This window comes from Podarcis raffonei, chromosome 8, assembly GCF_027172205.1.
Source record: "Podarcis raffonei isolate rPodRaf1 chromosome 8, rPodRaf1.pri, whole genome shotgun sequence".
In the NCBI taxonomy this organism is placed as follows: domain Eukaryota; kingdom Metazoa; phylum Chordata; class Lepidosauria; order Squamata; family Lacertidae; genus Podarcis; species Podarcis raffonei.
The window spans coordinates 18,246,619-18,259,384 of record NC_070609.1 but is presented as its reverse complement, the minus strand read 5'-3'; the positions used below and the strand labels follow the sequence as shown (position 1 = coordinate 18,259,384).

The window sequence follows — 12,766 nt, the reverse complement described above, 5'->3', positions numbered from 1 at the left end:
TTGCTAGTCAATATTTTTTATTAGTCAGCAATCCATGCCCTGCTTTTCTGGGATGTCTAAGTGGTTGTCTGCATCCCAGTTAGACCATGGTGGTTCCGGGTTTCCTCCGGCAGGACTGGATGATGCTGAGGAACATCAGGAAAACAAGGAACATGGAGAGCCCAACAATCAGCGCCTCGATGATGGAGTAGGTGTGGCCGTGCTCCCCAGAGACTGGCACGACCCCGGAAGAAGCCACAATGAACTTGCCCACCAGGTGCCCGTTGACATAACACTGGTAATAAGCCCCATGGGACTCGTTCTGGAAGGAGAGGCGTAGGATCCCGCCGCCGGTGGCCTTGTCCAGGCTCTGGGAGCTATTCTTCTGGAGAAGTTCAAGGCGGGTCAGCATGGTGGGGCCTGCTTGCCAGTACACAGGACTGAAGAAAAGAAGGGGGGGAAATTGGGTTGGCATTGGTTGGGGGGGTGCAGTCAGGAAGACTCTCCCAACATTTTGCAGACAGAAATGCAGGCTGTTACTGTCCAGTTAGCATCCTAGCCCATTAACTACAGGTGCCTGAGGTGATTAATTTATTGCCTTAGTCAAGGATGCTTTTTTTAAAAAAGTAGGCTGTATTGAACTAAATTACAGCTCTCATTCATGATATACATATACAGTGTTACCTCAGGTTACAGATGCTTCAGGTTACATACGCTTCAGGTTACAGACTCCGCTAACCCAGAAATAGTACCTCGAGTTAAGAACTTTGCTTCAGGATGAGAACAGAAATCGTGCTCCGGCGGCACAGCGTCAGCGGGAGGCCCCATTAGCTAAAGTGGCACCTCAGGTTAAGAACAGTTTCAGGTTAAGAATGGACCTCCAGAACAAATTAAGTTCTTAACCCAAGGTACCACTGTAAAGCACTCTTCTAACACTTTAACAGTCATGGGAATAAAGGATCCTGGGAACCATAGTTTGCTAAGGGTGTTGGGCATTTCTGAGAGGGAATTTCCTAACAACGTTCAACAGCTTTAACAAACTACTGTTCCCAGAATTCTTCCCAGAGGGAAGCCATGGCCTTTAAAGTGGTAAAAGAGTGCTTTTAAATGAATTGGTGAACCTCCTTTAGTCATCTCCTTTATTTTCAGTGGGTCTACCCTGAGTAGGACCAACATTAAATACAATCCAGTAATTCCAAGCATAACTTTGTTTCTGACAGGGATAGGGCAACTTCACCTCCCCCCCAACACAACATGGCCCCAAACTAGGAAACCCTATTAGAGGTCTGCACTCCTGTGTGAGATCGTAAACCCAGAAAAAGTACTTTTGGGGGGCAAAGTACACAAAAACACATGTTCTGGGGCACCATGCGAAATCACAGACCCCAAAAAATGCTTGGGGGGGGGCAAGGACTTGGCCCGAAATCGCACGAGAGCACGACACCCAACATGGCCATCATACACTTGCAGGATAAAACAAGTATCTGAAGAAGTGTGTATACACACGAAAACTCATACCTAGAAAGCTTATGGTCTTTAAGGTGCTACTGGAATTATTTTTTAACAATTTTTTTTTGAAATATTCTTTTAAAGACTTTCTTAAGACAAATTAACAGGGAGAAACGTAAAGTATTGCAGTTGGGCAAAAAAAATGAGAGGCACAAATACAAGATGGGTGACACCTGGCTTGAGAGCAGTACATGTGAAAAGGATCTAGGAGTCTTGGTTGACCACAAACTTGACATGAGCCAACAGTGTGACGCGGCAGCTAAAAAAGTCTGTAATGAAATACTGGAAGGGAAAAAGGTACCAGAATCATGGAAAGAAACATATATTACACTTATACCGAAAACAGAAACTGAAAAAACTCAGCTTAAGAACTACCGCCCCATATCACTACTTAATGTGGATTACAAAATTTTTGCAGATATTTTGGCTAAGAGATTAAAAAAAGTGTTAATGGAAGAGATTCATAAAGACCAAGCAGGCTTTCTTCCGAGTAGACATTTGTCTGATAATTTGAGGAATATAATTAACATTCTGGAAAAGTTAGAAGTGAATATTAATACTAAAGCAGTACTAATATTTGTAGACGCGGAGAAAGCCTTTGACAATATTTCTTGGAGTTTTATGAAGAAAAATCTACAAGGGATGGGGGTGGGAGAAGGCTTTGGAAACGGTATAAGTGCAATTTACTCTGAACAAAAGGCTAAGTTAATTGTTAATAACGAGGTGACGGAGGAATTTAAAATAGAGAAAGGGACACGACAAGGTTGGAAAGAAGATTCCACCTAAACATTAGGAAGAACTTCGTGACAGTAAGAGCTGTTCGACAGTGGAATTTGCTGCCAAGGAGTGTGGTGGAGTCTCCTTCTTTGGAGGTCTTTAAGCAGAGGCTTGACAACCATATGTCAGGAGTGCTCTGATGGTGTTTCCTGCTTGGCAGGGGGTTGGACTCGATGGCCCTTGTGGTCTCTTCCAACTCTATGATTCTATGATTCTATGAAAAAGACTTGATTCTCTTAAGGGAGTTCTTTTTGGATCATACACACACACACACACACACACACACACAATCTTTCATCTTGTTATTTATTATGACTACGACAGACCAACACGGCTACCTACCTGAATCAGGAAAAAACAAGGTGTTTTGTTTTTCTGGGGCAGTTGACAGGTATGAACCTTTGGCCTTCCAGATTTTGTGGCTTATAATTCCCCGCCCCCATGCTCGCTAGGGTTGATGGGAACTGGAGTTCCCAGCTCTATCTTACAGATAATATTAAGAAAAACCACGCAGACCATATTCTACCCAAATGCTCAGCAAGAATCGAGACAGCTGCTGCCTCCCAAGTTTCTGGTCTTGTGCAAAGGCACAGGAATGATTGGCAGACAAAGGTAGCAGCAATATTTTGGACTCAGCTATACAGCTGCAAATATAACGTTTTAAGTGTGTTCCAAGTGCATCATACAAACATGACACTAGATGGCGATGGTGGGCTAATGGCAAATTCAATAAACATTTTAACACTTTTTTTAAAGCACTTTCACAGTGACTGTGTGTGTGTGTGTGTGTCTGTCTAGATTCAACCCTTGTTTCATTGTCTTGCTTTGCATTGGCTGACAGGTCACTTACTTACTTATAATTATTACAAATGTCTGTACCACCCATCATAAAGAATGCCAAAGCGGCATGCAGCATAATATCACAAAATGCCATAACATGCAAATCAGAATAAGTTAATTCAGATTATCTATACAGCAGTTATGTGGTTGGGCTGCATTTCAGGGAATGCCTGAATAAACAAAACAAGAAGTTTAAGCAAGTGCTGAAAACTTTGTACTTTTGACACATGACCTTTTGTTCTAGAAGCAATGGAGACTTGCTAAATTGTCCACATGCTATCTAAATAAACTGCATTTTTTATTTTTTGCCCCTGAAAAGCACTTCTTGAGAAACTGGTTTCATGCATCAAATAGACGCTTGTTGTAGACTGATTCTGCATTGCCCCAGTGTGTGTTTGTTTGAAAACCGGTAAAAACAAATGTGCTTGTGTGTGTATCCATCGCACCTGTCCAATAACACTGCAATAACACTACATATGCAAAGACTGCAACCACCACTTCCTTCTTCCTTCACCTGGGAGAACGTGCAGGTAGGAAAAGGTGTGGATTACCTTATCAAGGAGAGCCCATCAAGTGACCACATTCCCTATTGCATACAACAGGAGCTAAAACCTATCTAGATCAAAAGCAGCATCTTCTTGAGGATGAGCACAAACAATTTCAGGTTGAGAAAAGACATTGCTGTGCTACAAATGTCCTACACAAGAATGGCAGGGCAGAACCGGCTTTTTTCAAATATTCGTCAGGATGCAATATAAACAGCAGTCAGATCGTTATCAGGGCCAGATCCAGTGATCATTAGATTCCCATCTTGCCAAACATAGCAGACTGGTGTTAAACTTTCGCTTTAGCCTTGTCTCAAATGTCTTTATTCCTACATAACTTCTTGCTTTTCCTGTGAACTGCTTCCTGCTTCACTAAAGAGTAGGATTCAGTTTGCTGCTACTGATACATTTCTAGTCCCCTCCCACCCCCCAGCTATTAATCGGCATTTTGGCCTGGCATCCGGAGGTGAAAGTCGAGTCACCTGTCAATCATTAACTGGCTTTTTTCTTTTATTTGAGAGAGAGAACATAGACCGGCGAAACTTAAGTGCTATGAGAACACTTATATGGGACAGCCTCTCCCCTTCAGTCACACCGACATTTCCTCGTGCTGAAAATTGTGGTGGGTGAGCAGCTAATGGCTAGGATGGTGAAAGAAATGGAACAAACCATATATGGCTGCATACAAACCATGCATAGCTTCTTCCAAAGAATCCTGGGAACGGTAGTTTGTTATGGAAGCTGGGAATTGTAGCTGTGTCAAGCATAAACTACAGTTCCCAGGATTCTTTGTGCAGAAACAACATGCTTTAAATGTACAACGTGTGTGCAGCCGACTTTAATTCTATGCAGACTTACCGTATTTTTCGCCCTATAGGACACACTTTTCCCCCTCCAAAAATGAAGGGGAAATGTGTGTGCATCCTATGGGGCGAATGCAGGCTTTCGCTGAAGCCTGGAGAGCGAGAGGGGGCGGTGCGCACCGACCCCTCTTGCTCCCCAGGCTTCAGGAAGCTTGGCGCAACCCTTTGCGCCGGTCTCCCAAGGGTTGTGCAGAGCTGCCTGCATTCCGAAGCCTGGGGCGCGCTGAAGAGCGCGCCCGGGCTTCACGCAGCTCTCCCCAAAAAACTAGGTGTGCCCTATGGGCTGGTGCGCCCTATGGGGCGAAAAATACGGTTCTTGGGGCGGAAAGCTGTGTACACACTCACAGCTGAGTTGGTAGAGCATGAGACCCCTAATCTCAGGGTTGTGGGTTTGAGCCCCACATTGGGCGAAAGATTCCTGCATTGCAGGGGGCTGGGCAAGATGATCCTCATGGCCCCTTCCAACTCTATGATTCTATGATTTACTCAGCACCCAGGGTGCTCCCACAATCCATATTTACTCTATAGTTTCTTATGAAAGCCTGCATTTTGATGTGTCCTCCACCCCTCAAACCAGTTTTGATCTGGATTGGGAAACATGTACCTAGCTGCGTAATGTTTACACAGCCTACATGGGATCGAATTCAGAGGATCTTACTTCTGAGTAAACACATGTGGGCCTGTGCTACGAGACCCGGTGTCCATTTGACTATTTTATTGGGGTGAAAAGGGGGCAGATTAAAAGAGCAAAGGTTCCTCTGTGCCCTCCTGGCTAGCATGTGGGATGGGTTGCTGGAAGACGTGGATAGTGAAGCCAAGCATAGATGGCGTCTTAGGTTCATGGTGTGGACAAGAAAAAGGTCAGGTGGAATGCTAAAATAGTCTGACAAATCAAATTTTCAGCCAGGACAAAAGGAGGGTGGATTTCCCCTTTCCCATCTAAGGAAGGTGCAACCTGGGTCTCTCTCTCTCTCTCTCTCTCTCTCTCTCTCTCTCTCTCTCTCTGTGTGTGTGTGTGTGTGTAAGAGAGAGAGAGAGAGGGAGGGAGGGAGAAGGAGAGGGAGAGAGAGAGATCAGCTGTAAGCTCTGGAGACATTTTGGGATTTGTTATGTACTGAGTTGAATAGGATTCAGAATGCAGCAGTCTGATTGGTCCTAGAACAATAGGATTCAGAATGCAGCAGTCTGATTGGTCCTAGAACAATAGGATTCAGAATGCAGCAGTCTGATTGATCCTAGAACAATAGGATTCAGAATGCAGCAGTCTGATTGGTCCGGCTCCAGATGGAAGTGAATCCACAACCTGATTGGCTTACAGGAGAATCCCGGAATTAGCCAATCACGTACAGCCCATTGTGTAAATAATGTATATAAAGCAGATACTTTGGGGGAACATTCATTCCTCCTCACCACTATGAGCTGAATAAAGAGCATGAAATCCATGCTCGACTCCGAGTATATTTCAGGATGCTGGATGCTTTTCTGGAGATCTGGCATGGGACATTACCTGCGTTGCTGGAGGAGGAATGCTTCTGAATAGCCATTGATGGCAACAACACCAAGGGAAGAATAAGATGTTTTCGGTTCCTTGCAGTCAGCAGCCACCCGCCTGTGTGGCAAACTGAAACCACCACCTCAGGCGGTGGAATCCAAGAGGGGGGGGGGTGCGCCCATTGATGCCCTCCCCCAACAGAGAAGTGAGAAGCGGCTGCGGCTTCTGGTGAGCTCTCTCAGGGCTTTCACTGCCAAAAGCCACTTCTGCTTCTCCTCGCTTCTCCGCAGCCAACACGGGAACTCCACCCACTGTCACAAGAGAAGTGGCTTCAGTGGCAGCTTCTGGGGTTCCAGCCGCCGGCGAGATCTTCCTGTTTTGCCTCAGGCGGCCAAATGGGATATGCTGCGCCAGAAGGCAGTTGTTCCGTGGAGCACTGAGCTCCACCTATTCACTACACTTTCATCCCACCCTCCCTTTGAAGAGCTCGTGGTGGGATGCCAAGGGCTTCCCCCAATTTTATCATCACAAAAACCCTGCTAGCCAAGTGTGGGGCTAGAGACACGATGTATCAAGGAGACACAGCATATCAAGCTGCCTTACAGACCATTGGTCCATTTGCATTTGGTATAGTCTTAGTGCAGGGGTCAGCAAACTTTTTCAGGAGGGGGCCGGTCCACTGTCCCTCAGACTTTGTGGGGGGCTGGACCCACCCTCTCCTGAAAGCACCCCCCAAAGGACCCCCCTCCTGAAAAGACCCCCCCACCACTGCCACTTATGCCGCAGCCACCGCCTCGTCTTCGACAGCGTCATCATTGTCCTCTGCCTCGGCCAGGGGTCTGCAGGACGCAGAGCCCTAGCCGCAGGCCTGGGTGGCAGAGACAGCCTCCCCACCACCGCTGCTTCCTCCCGCTTGGCTCTTGCCATACGCAGCCACCTCAGCGGGAAGGAAGGGGCTTTGCCCAGAGGCATCCATGGCTATGGATTGGCTGCAGGAGCTTCTGGCAGCCAATCCAAATCTGTGCCAGCGTCGTGGAAGTCAGACCCCGCGTGGCGCGGTCTCCACGCCAGACTGGTTTAGCGTGGGGACTGACCAAGTGGGCGGCAGGGTCCGCAAGGTGGCAGGCCAGATTAATGAGCCTGGTGGGCCGCATCCAGCCCCCGGGCCTTAGTTTGCTGACCCCTGTCTTAGTGTCTGACTGGCAGTGTCTCTCTCTCCAAGGTCTTAGAGAAAGATGCTGCTGCCTTCTACCTGCTCCTTTTAACTAGGGTTGCCAGGGATTGAGCCAGGGCTGTGGCTCTACCATAGAGCGAGCTTGAGGTCCGTACCTGTAGATGGAAGAGGTTGGGCAGCGCAGGTGGGCGACGGTTTTGAGCTGGGGGTGGTAGGTGGTGAAGACGAGGAGCGGAACGGCGCTGGCCTGATCCTGGGACAGCAGGTAAGACGCATCGCAGGGCACCTGGCAGCTTTCCACTCGCAGCTCCGGGCCCCTTCGCGGCAACGCCGGGTGCTTCCTCCTGACCATCCCACAGGGCAGCGGCTCTTCTTCGTGCTGGTCCTCCTGGGTCACCTGGGCATAACAGAAACCCACTCGCTTCCTTTCTCCAGGGTTGCCGCAGCGGTCGCAAGACTGCCAAGGGCTCCAGGAGGTGAACAGCTTGGCCTGCGCTCCGTCTTCTAGCTCGGCGGTGGAATTGCCCAGGGTTGTCTCCCCAAGGCCCGCGTGCGAGACGTGGATGCTCCCGGCATCCTGGAAATCCACGTTGTAGTAGGCGATCGTGGCATCGCCTGCCCGGCAGGTGTACAAGCCTGAGTCCTCCACGCTGGGGTTTGGGATATACAGGTTGCCAGCGACTAGCTGGGATTTGAAGCGCAACCTCCTCAACTTAGCATGGCTGAGCAAGGGCCAGATGGGGCCCCCTGAGCGCAGGAAGGTGACGGGCTGCTCCTTCGCCCAGGCTGGGTCCAGGTATTGCCAACTGATGAAAATCTTGAAGTAGACATGGGGGCAGCGTAGGATCACTGGGTTATCAGAGATGAAGGCTACTGTGCAAGGCTGGCCTGGGACACATGGCAGCCCCAGGGAGTGGCCCTCGTACAGGCTACCATCAGTGAAGGCCAAGGCCAAACCCAGGAGCAGAGCCACAGTAGATGCCCAAGAGGACATGACCAGCTGGGCACTGTCGCACTAAGGGCAACTGGAAAGGAAGGTTCTAGCTGACCTCACTGTGACATCGTAACTGAGGTGGGCAAGAGGATGATGATGTCATAATGGAGTGTGGGGCTTAGCCAGAGTAATTCTAACTGCTGATGTTCAGCATGACTTTGGTTGTCTGGAGACCCAGACATGCCTCTCTCCACAACTGGTGCCAGGGGGTGGCGAGTCACTACTCATTCTTATTTTGGTTTTATTCCTGATCTGATCTGGGAGGCTTTATCGGCTGAAAAGCTGGACAATTTTATTTTTTACACGAATAAAATGATTAGACGTTTCTTTCTCCAAGGAGTTTAGTGTAACACACATGATTCATCCCTTCTCACGGCCAGTTTTATTTATTGTTATAGATAATAAACATTCTTAACAGCAACCTACTAAAAGGGGGGAAAGATGCAGCCATTGCCTTTATAAATGTATGTAACAACAGAAAATGGTAATGAGGGCAGTACACATAAGTGCAGAATTATGGTTTATGAAGGTGCTAAGACTTCTTTCCCTTACTGTATATAAATATATTCTTAAAAATATTTTTAATGTTCTTATTTTACAAATATTTTAACTAAAAGACCTAAAATAAAAATAGAAATAAAAAGGGGGGCAGAACATTAGAAAAAAGACAATTTTGTTATGCACCCCCTCAATCTTTGAATGCTGAGAGATTCTGGGAGTTCTGAGAGACTTTGGGATATATTTACACTTACCTACACATACAAGCATAGGATGGAGGGGCTCACAGCACTAACACCCCAACAGGACTCGCTTCCCTTTTAAGTTTTGAGGGGAGCCCCCAAGTTCAGCTCAGAGCAACACAGCGAGCAAGCGATGTCTCTCTGTCTCCAGCTTCCAGCTCCTTCACAATCCAACTGCGGCTATTGTTCTCCTACATACCGGTCAGGTGAAGGGGGTGGGGGGAAAGGCCCACCCTGATGTTCTTAGATGCAGAGCGACCTCTTTGGATATGCTAACTTGTGGTACTTAACTAGCCACGCAAACAAAGGAACTGGTTTGGCAAGCTTCCTTTTATACATTCTGCTCTCAGAGACAGGGGATCAAAAGTTTGGAAAGGTTTTCATCCAAACTGAACCCCACCCCCCAACTCATAACAATATAAAGGGATAGAATACAGAAGTGGGAGAGAAGCAAGAAGGGACATGGAAGCAAAGGATGCTGTTTTAATCCTGTACTCACATTACCAACAATCTGCTATGAGATATTGATTCCATTTAAGGGAGTTGGGTCTTAGTGGAGGGGCCAATGTCTTTGCCACTTAAATTGGGGAAGGAGGGGGAAGAAATGTCAAGGGGGGAGGGAGAGAGGCTGCAGCCAAACGGCCAGGAAAAAATGGGGCTTAAAACTGTGTGATCTACATGCACATCATAAAATGATAGAGAACTTCCTTATAACAGGATGTTGTATTTGTTTACACTAGCCTTCACCAGCATGGTGCTCTCTCTCACTTGCATTGTTCAGGACTACAACTCCCATCAGCTGACTGTGGCTGATGGGAGTTGTAGTCCAAAACATGAGGGCAGGGCTCAGGTTGGTTGCTGCCCTGCACTCTGACTGGCAGCAGCTCTCAGGGTGTTAGGCAGGGGCTCTACGTACCCTGATCCTCCTCATGTTTCCATTCACCAGTATTTTTTAAACACACACACACAAAAGACCTGTTGACACGAAAGATCTCTCTAACCATAAAAGGTCTCTCTTGCGAACAGAAAACATACACCGCTCATTCAGCAAACAGTGATGAAAAAGAAAATAAATAATGACTAATTCTTCTTTTTACTAAAGGAAACAAAGAGTGTTTTAAACAAAGTATGATGTGGTACAACAGGAATGCAACTGTAAGTTCAAAGTCTTTTTTTTTTAAAGCTCTTATTAATCTTCTGGAATAATAATCAAATTGAGGTTTCCGACCCAGGGGTCTGTGTTGGGATTGGCTCATCTGTGATGATGGGAGCTGGAGCTCAACAACAGGTTCCCCATTCTGGCTATGTATATTTATTCAGACATAAGTAGCACTGAATTCAGTGGGGTTTGCACCCAAAGTTCCCTGTGAAGAGAAATTGATGGTTAAACCACTCTGCTTATAGCAGTTTCCCAAACTGCAGATCAGTGCCAACATGAAACTCTGCAATCACAAGATTGTAGGAATGACCCCTGTGCCATTTGCTATATGTATGGGAAAACATCTGCCTCTGACTTTTATCTTTCAGCTTATGTTTTCCTTCCCTTTCCTTTCTCCTTTTATCCCAAGTGGCAGAATTTTAAAACAACAAGAACAGAAGTTATTTCTGGCAAGTAGCAAGCAAAGCCTTTCTTCTTCTTCTTTGCTTGCTTATGTTGGAAAGGGCCACATATATTGATGGTGCTGTAAAAATATATATCAAAATACTCCTTTTGTTTATTCGCTTTTAGCATTTCTCCCCCAACTTTCAGACAACTCATTTATCACAAGTTGCACCAGCTAGTTCCTAACGGGGAAACAATTCAGTATATAGGAAGATTGTGATTAAAAGATTGTGTCATCATACAACAGCAGAAGCGAAAAGATACGTAGGTCTCCTGCCCCAAAGAATTTACAATCAAAACTTCAACAGAATCAGAGAATTGTTGTGTTAGAAGGGACCACAAGGTTCATCTAGGAAAACCCTCTGCAATGCAGGAATCTCAACTAACACACACCTGAGAGATGGTCATCCAGCCTCTGCTTAAATACTTCCAGGGGAGTCCATAACCTCCCAAGGGAGTCTGTGTTCCACTGTTGAATAGCTCTTACTGTCAGAAAATCATTCCTGATGTTTAGTCAGAACCACCTTTCTTGTAATTTGAATCTGTAGGTTTGGGCCCTAGCCTCCAGAGCAGGAGAAAACAAATTTGCTCCATCTTCCGTGTGACAGCCCCCGAGATATATGAAGATGGCTATCATATCTCCTCTCAGTCTCCTCTTTTCCAGGCTAAACACACCCCTGTCCTTCAAGTACTCTTCATAAGGCTTGGTTTCCAGATCCCTGGTCATCTTGTTTGCCTTCCTCTGCACATGTTCCAGCCTGTCAATATCTTTCTTAAATTGTGGCACCCAGAGGGAGGATTCTGAACATTTTTTCAACTTTTCAAAAGCAAAAAACAAAACCCCCACATTTTTATCCTTCCCTTCCTCCAAAAGCCTCATACATGGCTCTTCCCTTACACATTGTAACTTCACAAAAACACTGCAAGGTAGGCCAGGCTGAAAGATGGCAATTTACCAAAGTAAGCTTCATGGATGAGTGGGGATTTAAACCCTAGTCTTCCTTGCCCTTGTCTGATACTCTAACCACTTTCCCATGCTGCCACAACATTTCACACATGAACATACACTAGTCCTATTTTCTAAACAGCTCAAAACTGGGAATGTTGGAAAGAAAAGGGTTTGACAGTAAGATGCCAAACCATTAATATTTTAAAAATTCACTGGGGGTGTAAAAGACCCTATCCAGCTCTGGAGGGCTTGCCTCATAGCCCCAGCGTAGTTCCTGAACTCAGGGCCAGCTTAAGGTTTCATGGAGACCTGAATATGGTAGCCACTGTAATTGACTGCACAAATCTAACAAACACATTTGCTGTTCTAACTACTTCTTACAACTGGGCCTACCCACTGCTAGCAAGTTCCTTCCAGAAGGTAGTCTACTCCTGCCTTAAAAGCAGGAAAGGCTGAGAGATAATAAATTGCTGAAAGGCACCTAGTGGGCTTTGTGCCTAACTGGGCATTTTTATTTATTTATCTACATATTTACAGCCCACGTGTAAATAAAAATACATCAAGGTGGTATACAGCACATAAGAATAAAATCGTCAAAAAGCATCCATAAAAATATCGTTGAATACTGACTCTGTTCTCCCACGTCCTGGTCCAGCAATTTAACCACTAGGTGAAAGGTACAAAAGGTAAAGGACCCCTGGACGGTTAAGTCCAGTCAAAGGCGACTATGGAGTTGTGGCGCTCATCTTGCTTTCAGGCTGAAGGAGCCGGCGTTTGTCCACAGACAGCTTTCTGGGTCATGTGTCCAGCATGATTAAACTGCTTCTGGCAGAACGGGACACCGTGACAGAAACCACTATACCACACTCGCAGGAAAAGGAAATTATCTCTCAATTTAACTCATAGGGTTATTTATTATGAGGATAAAACAGCATGGGAGGAGAAGCCCATACACTGCCTTGAGTTCTCCTTGGAAGAGAGGTGGGATATAAATATTAAAAAATGGCAATAATAGTAGGCATTAACAGGCTGGTGAAATATCTCTCACAAACCTAGCGCGCAGAGATTGTATCAAGCCAGTGGCGTAGCGTGGGTTGTTAGCACCCGGGGCAAGGCAAGTAATTTGCGCCCCCTAACCCGTGGATTTGCACCCCCTAACCCTAACCCCCAGATGTTGCGCCCGGCCCCCCCTGCACCCCCCACGCTACGCCACTGTATCAAGCAGTCCTTCAGCTCTTGCTCAGTAAAAGGCACTCACAACTTATGCACATTTAACTTGTGTGCATTCAGCTGAGCTTCAG

At 46.4% G+C, this 12,766-nt stretch overlaps 1 protein-coding gene across 1 annotated transcript; it reads right to left on the bottom strand.

The window, feature by feature from the left end:
• Positions 1-8,223, bottom strand: FAM187B (family with sequence similarity 187 member B). Its single transcript, XM_053398259.1, has 2 exons — positions 7,335-8,223; positions 1-419 (listed from the first exon to the last, which is right to left on the bottom strand). Exons 1-2 carry the CDS (start codon positions 8,171-8,173, stop codon positions 80-82), a joined length of 1,179 nt encoding a protein of 392 aa, XP_053254234.1. The 5' UTR covers positions 8,174-8,223; the 3' UTR covers positions 1-79.
• Positions 8,224-12,766: the final 4,543 nt, after the last annotated feature.